The sequence below is a fragment of the Nansenia antarctica genome, assembly GCF_963989245.1.
Source record: "Nansenia antarctica genome assembly, chromosome: 2".
NCBI lineage: Eukaryota > Metazoa > Chordata > Actinopteri > Argentiniformes > Microstomatidae > Nansenia > Nansenia antarctica.
Window position 1 is genome coordinate 59,397,234 of NC_137675.1, and position 11,095 is coordinate 59,408,328.

The window sequence follows — 11,095 nt, forward strand, 5'->3', positions numbered from 1 at the left end:
CCTTGGTGTTCCCGGTCTAATTAGACCGGTCTGATTAACTGCTTCATATCTTAAAAACTACATTGTCAAATTTGCTAAATTTGGTACCTGGTGAAAGCTGAGACCTGTGAGATGTTAAAAATGAACATAGATATGACAAAATTACTGTAATGTGACTAAATACACAGTAGAAATTGAATATTTCATTTCCGTTTTTGAGAATTTCAAATAAGAAGGCCAGTTACACCCTGAAACTCTATCTCTGCCAAACAACACATTGGATCAGTTCTTCAACATCTCAACATACTCTGTGCAAAATTTGATGAGACATAAACAATGTAGACTATTGGTTAACCTGAATAACTGCAATATAGAAAGAATAGACACTGAAAATGTATTCCAAAATGAACATTTATTGTAAAACAAATTCACAGAACATCAGAATGAATAGTCGTGTGTGTGTGTGTGTGTGTGTTTGCTTGCAGAAGCAAGAAAGCCAGGACATATACTATACCATTGCCCAATCATAGCTGTTACTGTAGTGTTGCATGTGCATATAATTCTATTTTGATGATTGGGTTGAGAGAGGAGGTACACCACAAGAACGGTGGTCAGGGTCAAGGTCTCTCTGCCTGTGTGTGTGTGTTCACCCACAGGATTGGCATTTTGCAATCAGGTCAGAGTGTGCCTTGCAAACGTAGGCATCACATTTGTAGCATGTAAGGCTTGTTTTATTGTCTCTAGGCACACACACACACACACACACACACACACACACACACACACACAGAGTTCCAAAAAAGCAGGTCATCAGGGATGACTGTTTACTTGAACTTTGAGACACATTGCAAGAGACTTCACTGAAACCTGAGACACAAATTGACAGTTTAGGAAAAGAATGTGTGTAATTAACACAATCAGAAAATGAGGGGTGTGTACATGCCAACTGTGCTGCACTCCTGGACAACAGATGGAAAATGCAGTCAGTCAAATTATCCACTGGCAGGCTACTGAGAAATAGTATTTCTTTAACAGTTAGCTGAGTAATATGCACACACTGTATATGTTGTATATTTGGGAAGGCAGTGGCACACCATACTAATCCAATTAAATTAACTCCATCCAAACCAAGTTTGCCACTGCCATCTGCATCAGCAGTCCTGCAACCAGGGGGTAAGGAGTCCTAAGAACAGAACCACCATCGAAGGACTGAAGACAGCATGATGACATCTGTGTAAAATAGACTCTAGTGTCCCTACTCTTCTAGGGTTTTTAATCCTGTCTCTGCCTTTCTTATCCTGTCTATCTCATCTGTCTCCCCTCTGTCTCTAAAACTGTCTAAAAAGCATTACATTATGAAAGGAGAGTGCGATTATCCTTTGAAAGAAAAACAAGAGAAAAAGAGCAAAATCCCACCATCTAGAGCACTGCAACCAATTTCCCTTCATCCAATTGGAGATACATGCCACACCCATGAGGCCCAGCTGATGTGTTATCAAATTATTTCACAAGATGGCAGCATGGAGCAAAGATTGATCTTAAGGCATAGGCAAATAATACAGTTCATTTTTGCATCTCATTATCATGAAATAGAAGAAAGCATTATAGGCTCATATTTGCTTTCTAGCTATGAAATGAGAAAGTGAATTGGTCCTATTTGCTTAACTGTCACTCTCATTGTCTGCCTCTCTCTCTGTTTCTGTCCCCTCTTTTCACTCTCGCTTTGTGTGTATGTGCGTGTGTGCGTGTGTTGTGTGTGTGTGCGTGTGTTGTGTGTGTGTGTGTGCGTGTGTTGTGTGTGTGTGTGTGTGTGTCTGTAGTCTCTGTACGTGTGTGTGTGTGTGTGTCTGTCTGTCTGTCTGTCTGTCTGTCTCTCTCTTTCTTTTAATGTATATTCCCTCTATCCATGGTGTCTACTTACTCACTCAGACACATTGTGTTGCTAGGTAACAAATGCAGAACAATAAACAGAGTAGAAGTCAAGGGTATTTTCTGATGGGGGAGGGGGGGGGGGGGTTACAGCTGTGTGTTTACTCCTGCATACACATAATTAAATCTGAATCTTGTATATCAACTAAAATGTCTCAGTTGAGTGGCCATTCTCTGCCTTACCCACACTTCATTTACAAAGCTCCTGCATTGATCCAGAAACAATTAGACAGCAGCATTATAACTTCTCTCCGGCCTAGAGATTACTGCTTGATAACACTCACTAATAAGAGGACAGAACAAGCTTGGAGCAGGACCAAGTGCCTATTAACTGCTAATTCCAAACAGAACTCTATTACAAAAGGAACTGGTCATTTGTCAATGAGCATCAATTAGCGGGTGGTGTAATCGGTGAAAACAATGGGCCTGTTCCCCGCTTTGATGCTCTGCTATTCTGCTCTACAGGACCGGGCTTGATGTTCTAATTGTGAGTGGATGGATTCTTAATGGGTGTGTGTGTGTGTGTGTGTGTGTGTGTGTGTGTGTGTGTGTGTGTGTGGGGGGGGGGTACACTGGAAGTACCCTGGAAGAGTGTACACTGGAAAGGCGACATGCAGAGCTGTCTCCTCCCCTGGGGCAGATCTTGCTCAGATCTCGGCTCAGTTTACCGTCAAGGGGGGGAAATGCAAAACTCATCCTGGATCAGCGCCTCCATATCGCTTGAGGTCTATGGTCCTGCAATCGGAAAGGACTAGATTTGTGGCAGCAGACAAGAAAACACAAGAAGGCAGGAGAGTGAGAGAGAGGGAAGAAGAGGAAGAAGAAAGCCACATTTCAAGAGTGTATGGATGTGACCTGTAGCTTCTGTAAGACACACTAAGGTCTCAATCTCTTTTTACTCATTACATCTGAGGTCTACTGCACACCATGCAGCCAGCCCTTCAGGGAATCTAACCTTTTAGCACTAACATATGGTTCATGGTATTTTAACAAGGTAGGGAGCCCAGTCTGGTCCATCGAAGTAGAATCATAAATTCACCCTTCCATCCTTCCACCAGTGTACTGTATCAGCTGACCCATGATTCTTAGATTTGACTTAAAATCGATCCCCGGAGTGAATTGGTTATATTTAGAAGCCTCACGTGTTTGAGAACATTATCTGCACATGGAGGGATGGTGGATACACCCAGTGATGTAGTCGCTGGAAAGTCCACAGAGAATGATTCTGATGTTGGCTGCGGTTTAGAATGAAGGAGAGAAAGAAAGACAGGGGATCATTGAGTGGTAAAACTGGGAGAGAATCAACCTCAATAGGCACAGAAAACAGAACTGACCCCCTGAAGTAGAAATACATCACCACAGACAGTTAATTAGCTGGGGGAGGACATGTAGAAGTGCTGTAATAGATCAGCTCTGTCAGCCCAAAAGGCTGAGTCAGAAGGGATTGGAAGCATAAATCTAGTCTGGCCCAAGTGGGCGCTGAATGTTTAAGCCCCCTCCCAATCACACACAGAGAACACAGGCAATTCATTAACCATGTGTATGTGTGTGTGTGTTAATGTGTGAGGTAATACTTTAATTCAGCCACTAAGATGTTATAGATGTACACAGTGGCTCATAACAGCACCAAACAGTTTAATAAACAATAAAGGGACGACGGAACAGCAGAGACACATTTAAACACCACAGCGTACTTGAGACTTGGAGATACCAACAGACCATCCACTACAGAGGACTGTCTGAGATGAGCTATTTACAGACAGGCCAGAGAGACAACACAGAGTAGGTGACATGAGATGCACCTATGCTGAGGACAAGGCAAAGAGATCTCTTTCAATCCTTGATAAAGATGGGCAGTTTGACCGATAATAGTAGTTATTATTATTACTATTATTATTATCATTATTATTATTATCATTATTATTATTATTATTATCATTATTATTATTATTATTATTATTATTATCATTATTATTATTATTATTATTATTATTATTATTATTATTATAAATTGTTCATCTGGGCACAAAATACTGAGGTTGAGTAATAGCTTAACTGGGTGAATGCTTTTGTTGATATCACCAATTATCACTGACATGAGTAGTGATTGCACAACACACAGCAAATTAAATTATTGCACATAAATCATTATATCTCAGTACACCCAGAGCTTTATGGGTCAGGGGTATACGCCATTTGTCTTCCCCAGCCTTGACCTCATCAGATGGGTACAGAGGCAGGAATGTGCCCCCTCTGGCTCCAGACACCCATGCTCTCAGGACCAGGCGGCAGTTGGGGAGAGGGCAGTAGATACACACAGGGGGAATGTGTGTGTGTGTGTGTGTGTGTGTGTGTAAGATCAAAAGGGCCAGAGAGGTGGATTCCCTCAGCATCAAGGAGGGTGAGAGGTGAGGGGTCACGGGTTAGATCCTTGGGAGAGAGTGTCCTAGAAAGAGACAGGGGCAGCCATGGTCATTCTAAGAACACCCCTTCATCAAGTGTCCATGCCAAATTGGGGGGGGGTTGTTAATGTGCATGGAACTTGCGTTTACAAATCCCAGGGATACTCATCACAAGAGGACAATTCCAAATGACCTCCTCCATATTTAGAAGCTAATTACAGAGTAGCATAGAATAGAATAGAATAGAATAGCAATGCTGGCTAGTGGCTGAAAAAGAGTAGTGAAAAAGATCTGTCTTCACAGCTGTGCTCTTATGGGAGAGTCTAGTTTGCTTCCTTTCTATCCGTAAAAACACCACTTGATACACCTCAAGGTCAAAACAGCAGAGGCCTGCAGAGTTTTAATCAGTCAAAAACAGAGAGGGGAAGAAAGAGAGAGAGAGAGAGGAAAGTGGGAGAAGGTGGTAGAAGGAGAGAGACAGAGAAGGAAAAGCAGGGAGAGAGAGAGAGAGAGAGAGAGAGAGAGAGAGAGAGAGGGAGAGAGAAAGTCATCTCTCCATCCAGACAGTGACCTTTCCCTGCCTCCTAAAGCTTGCTGTATTATTTACATAGTTATGATTAACTGGCCTTCTCCATTCCTCTCTGATAATTCCCATTCCTCTTGGGACCCAAGCGTGCTGTGACAGAGTCGGAAGTTTCCGGAACGTTGAACCCTGTCTGCTGTGTCATACCCAGATGAGCCCAGATTGAAGGGTGGAGTTGGATAATGGGGATGACTCTAGATGGATTTACTGTTGTGAGGGACTTCACTGTGACGGACATTGTGGTTGTGCAAAAGCAGGGTGTGGTGTACACACACACAAACAAACAAACAAACAAACACACACACACACCCATCCACCCACACACACACGCACGCACGCACGCACGCACGCACACACGCACACACACACACACACACACACACACACACACACACACACACACACACACACACACACACACACACACACACACACACACACACACACACACACACACACACACACACACACACACACACAAGGGGGTGACCTCTGCAAGGAGAGACAAATTGACTTCTGATTGAGAGAGTTATTAGAGGAAGTTATTAGCTTCTCCACATGACGTTGTTAGTTTGTTTATGGAATTAGAAATGTGGTCGTGCAAAAGTGGTTTCCCGCTCAAACGAAAAAGACAGACGCACACTGGTGTTTCCCTGATGTCATATAGAAGGCCACACTGCATAGTGGATTTGGAAGCACAAGCACCACAATGATAGCCTCACTTCCATTGCTGTCTCTACTTTAGCATTTAGCAATCACAGAGTTAGCTAGCTAAAGCAGAAACCGAATGCAACTAGGCAACCCCAAGGGTGTAACTTAATAATGTAATGTTTTTATTCAAATTTCCATTATCCTCCATTAAGGGACAGTTCACTTTAAAATCAAACCTTGTTTTCAGAACTCTTCAGATCTCAGAAGAGGTTTAATGAGGAGGTGAGTTAATGCCACATGCCATCTATTGATCCAGCAATATATATATATATATATATATATATATATATATATATACATTATAAATACAATAAATGGAGGAGGTAAGCACTAAATAAATGTAGGTGGTGCTTATCTTTTCCATTGGCGTGCGGTCCTGGTATATAGCTGGATCTACAGATGGTGAGAGACAGGGAATCATCTCAATAAACAACTTATGAGGTCTGAAAACATCTGACCAACTTAGATTTTTTAGTGAACTGTCCCTTTAATAGTGTCAGAATACCTTTTGTACATTGGACTGCAAGGAATACTTTATAGAGGTATTAGTATGGCTCCCGTGGAGCTTAAAATGAAGACCACTGTGGATAGGTTGGCAATCTCTGTTGCTAACTGTGATCTTTGCACTTTGTAGAGGTCATCATCAGGGTAACCCTAATAGTTTAGTGGCTGTTTCCAATCAGGTCCACTTTCAATGACAAATTGAGGAGTGTCGAAAGACCTGAGAGCCTGACATTCTCAAAGACATCGCCTTATATGGAGTTGGAGAGCCCTGCGTAATGTGTACAGTATGTACCTTGAGATGCTTGTGAAACCAAGTAGAGGCGACTCCTGATAAATTCTAATGTATGAGACTGTTGTGAATGTGACACTACACTCAAGCAGGCATGAGGAGCCAATGTTAATAGTGTATTCATTAATATTAATGCCAAAATGATAATACCAAAATGACAAAATCACATATTTGATTCCTTACCCAGAAAGAAGTCTATAGACAAAAACAGATTTCAATCTACCCTTTGGTTCTGTTTATCTGGGCACTGTCACTAGCTGCTAACGTTTAGCATTTCTAACCAAAAACCAATGGAATGAAAAGAAGGGGCATCCGCACACTCAAAAAGCTACAGTATGTTTTTATTGCACAAGGTTTCGGTCTTTCATAGACCTTCTTCAGGCTGATTGGCATGTTTGAAATTTCAAGCCCAAAACATCCCACATTTTGTGAAAAGACTCAATGGCTTGATTTGAATGATTTTGAGATGATTCAGTAATGCAATTTCAGACATGCAAATGTATGGCTTAGTCAGAGTGCCCAGAAAACAGAACCCAAGTGTGGATTGAAGTCTGTCCTTCGTCCATAGACTCCCTTCAGGGTAAGGAACCATGTGATATTGGAACTATCCCTTTAAGAATATTTCAACTAGTTCACGTTCATAGAATGTGAACACAAACAACTAGGACTTTTGAACAGCACTGCACTAGAAATGCATGGGAATATACACTTGATAAAAGTTTCAAGTGATTCAAGTCATTTCAAGTGTTTTCCCACCCTTTTCAGTGCTGGGATTGATTTGACCTCCTAAAAGTTAAATGTTGTCTAATGAAAGAACATCCTGAACGTATCACTACTCTGAATGAAAGGAGGTTGATGTAAGGGATGGTGGTTAAATCAACATCTGGATGTTTATACAGGGCAGCTACAATATGTTGTGAAGATGAGAGAATCCTTTTGGGCAAGTTTTCCACTTCAGTTGTCCTGTATGTTTTTTTGAACAGTGTGTTTGTGTTCAGTGTAAATGTTCATCTTCTCTTTCATTAAACCGGGGAGAATTGGGCATGTGGATATGGGTGTGGGTCTCCTTCTCGTTCTTTCTCTCTCTCTCTCTCTCTCTCTCTCTCTCTCTCTCTCTCTCTCTCTCTCTCTCTCTCTCTCTCTCTCTCTCTCTCTCTCTCTCTCTCTCTCTCTCTCTCTCTCCCTCTCTCTCTCTCTCTCTCTCTCTCTCTCTCTCTCTCTCTCTCTCTCTCTCTCTCTCTCTCTCTCTCTCTCTCTCTCTCTCTCTCTCTCTCTCTCTCTCTCTCTCTCTCTCTCTCTCTCTCTCTCTCTCTCTCTCTCTCTGTCTCTCTCTCTTAACTGTGGAGCCAGTTAAGCAAAATAAGGGGCTGAACGATAACGCTCTCTTTTCCCCCTCTCTCTCCTTCTCACTCTCCTTCTGTTTGTCTCTCTCTCTCTCTCTCTCTCTCTCTCTCTCTCACACATACACACACACACACAGACACACACACACACACAGCCACAGACACAGACACACACCACACTCACACACATACACAAACACACAGACACATAATCTCTCTCTAAGTTGTAATCACACACACACGCACACATACACACACACACACACACACACGCACACACGCACACACCCAGGCTGTGGATCTCTCTCTCTCTCTCTCCGTGTCTCTCTCTGTGGTAGAAGATGCTCTGCTGGGAGTTGAGCTTGGCCCTGGTCCTCTGGGCTCTCCCTGTGAGGAGCATACCGTCCACCAACATCAAGATCACACACGGTGAGTCAAACATACTACTGGTCAATTGTTACATTTTTCTTCTTTGGATTACGGTATGTTTTTACTTCTTAGCTTAGCTCACTTCTTCGAGGCATGTTTTTGTGGCACTTATTTCAGTGAAAGACTAGGAATTCGGATGGCTGCATTTTGAGGGATCGCCGAAATCTGGAGTGCATTAGAAAGCTACTGGGCTTGATTCTTTGCATTTTTACGATAAAGGCAACTCTGCTCTAGCAGTCTCAGACATGGGGTGTGACTTTTAGGGTCTTTATGGAGAGTATGGCTTGAGTTAAGAGATGTGTGAAAATGTTACCTACTTTTAAGACTTCGGTGAGTTTAGAGAAATTAGACACATAGACAGTCTGCTTTGTATTATGAAAGATTATGAAAGAGATTAAATATTCAGAATACATCGAATGCTGAATATTAGCTACAGAATATTAGTTAGAGTAACTTTAGCAACCTGCTAAACCTGTACATTTGTATGTATAACTGCAATAAAGCTACAGTATGATGATTAAACCTCTGTGCTTTTGAATATGGTTTTGTTTAACTGCTAGTTTGTGCAATAGCTCAATATCTTCACTGTCTACTTCTCCACTTCATCTCCTCCTTTCATCCTCCCTTTGGCCTATTTGCATTCTCTCCATACCCCTTTCCTTCTTAAACCTTCTTAACGCTCTTAACTCTCTTTTCCTAACCTTTTCTCCCATTTCCCTCTTTCCCCTTCCCCCCTGTCTTCACCTCCTCTTGTGCCCTCTTTCCTATTTAACCCATGCCCCCCCCCCCCCCCCCCCCCCCCCACCCTCCACTACCACCACCACTCTCCTCCTCTCTCCTTCTCACCCTATCCCTCCTCAGCTCTCCCCCTGCAGCTCCCTGACACAGCCCCCCTGCGTCCTGCCCCCTGTCTGGACAGAGTTTGAGGGCCACTGCTACCGCTTCTTTCCCCTGAACCGCACCTGGCCGAGGCTGACCTGTACTGTGCCGAGTTCTCCAACGGCCTCCGGTCAGCAAAACTCACCTCCATACACAGGTAAGAATCAGAGTACCTCTGTACTGTACACACACCAGACACAGACACACACACACACACACACACACACACACACACACACACACACACACACACACAGACACAGACACAGACACACACACACACACACACACACACACACACACACACACACACACACACACACTCCCACTCATCTCAGCATCTTATGTTCCATACATATTACATAGTACTGCATACATGACTCATGTTCAGCATTCCTGCTGGTTTTGGTTTCTACCTGCCTCTTACTGATCAACTGATCAACTGATCATGGTACTGACATATTGAGAGTACCCACACCTGGTTTCTCGGGTAGGAGACAGCCCCTTAGTTCAACGGCAAGGACAACATCTCAGCCTGTACTTGAAAGGCATAGCTGAAAATCCAGGACCAGAGCTCTTTAGCCTTGCATTAAAACTGGAGTCCCTTAAAGCAGACCTAACCCCTTATCGTACTTCAAAAGCCTACAGAGACTGTGTGTGTGTGTGTGTGTGTGTGTGTGTGTGTGTGTGTGTGTGTGATATGTCATCCTCAGCTGGGAGGGAGAATGTGTTTGTGTATGACCTGGTCAACAGTCGCATCCCAGGGATCCCCACTGACATCTGGATAGGCCTTCACGACAGGAGACAGGTAAGCACACACACACACACACACACACACACACACACACACACACACACACACACACACACACACACACACACACACACACACACACACACTCTCTCACAGAAACCCAAAGTCGATAATGACTACTCTTTTCCTATATGAATCACACACAGGCTGGTAAAGTCACCCTAAAGGCCTCCCAGGCCCAATAAACCACGTCTGTAGAGAGGTCAGGTAACAGCCATATGGACGCTGAGGCTAAGGCTTAATAAAGGCCAACGCTGCTTAAGTAAACAAACCTGAACTAAGTTACAGCTCTGGAGCAATGGAGACTCTTTGTAGTGGATTTATGAAGGGGTCTTCAAGTAGCCTTTAAGATCTAGATCATAGATATCTATGTTGGCCTTTTCTCAATAGGCCAGACCTCAGCTGACCTCTTCGCTCCACTGGTGTCCGTTAGCATAGATATAGAATGAGTAGAGCTGACATCGTTGCATGGTTGGTTATGAGTCAAATTAGTAGGGGGGTTGAATGTGAAGAAGTGTTACTAGAGTGACTACTAGAATTATGCTGTAGACTAGAGGTATGCAGATAATGATTCAAATTATTGCAGGTTGCAGATTGAGAACCATTATCGATCCAAGTCCACGAAAGTCCCAAAGATCACACAAATGTGGAATTTTAAAGCAAAAGAGCAAAAAAGACACATCAAAATGTCTGTGCTATTTGTGTGAAAAAAAAGTGTTACAGGGTGCCATAGTCCTGTATGTTCTGATGTTGCACAACTGTGTTTGTCCACAGGAGGGCAGTCTAGAGTGGACGGATGGGAGCCACTATGAATACAGCTACTGGGACGGCAACCAACCAGACGACGGCATCCACCGTATCCCTGAAGAGGAGGACTGTGTGGAGATCTGGTACAGACAGAACAGCGGTGAGATAGAGACAGACACAGACACAGACACACACACACACACACACACACACACGCACGCACGCACGCACGCACGCACGCACGCACACACACACACACACACACACACACACACACACACACACACACACAGAAACACACACGTACGCACAAACACACACACACACACGCACGCACACACACACACACACACACACACACACACACAGAAACACACACGTACGCACAAACACACACACACGTACGCACAAACACACACACACACACGCACGCACACACGCACGCACGCACGCACGCACGCACGCACGCACGCACGCACACACACA

General features: G+C 43.6%; 1 protein-coding gene across 1 annotated transcript in view; it reads left to right on the forward strand.

Moving 5' to 3' along the window:
* Positions 1-8,414: 8,414 nt before the first annotated feature.
* Positions 8,415-11,095, forward strand: part of clec19a (C-type lectin domain containing 19A) — a gene marked incomplete at both ends in the record, with an annotated part of 3,019 nt that continues 338 nt past the window's right edge. The window contains 6 exon segments of the mRNA XM_080523207.1: positions 8,415-8,419; positions 9,045-9,133; positions 9,136-9,205; positions 9,762-9,768; positions 9,770-9,856; positions 10,637-10,769. Of these exon segments, the coding sequence (XP_080379333.1) occupies positions 8,415-8,419; positions 9,045-9,133; positions 9,136-9,205; positions 9,762-9,768; positions 9,770-9,856; positions 10,637-10,769 (391 nt within the window).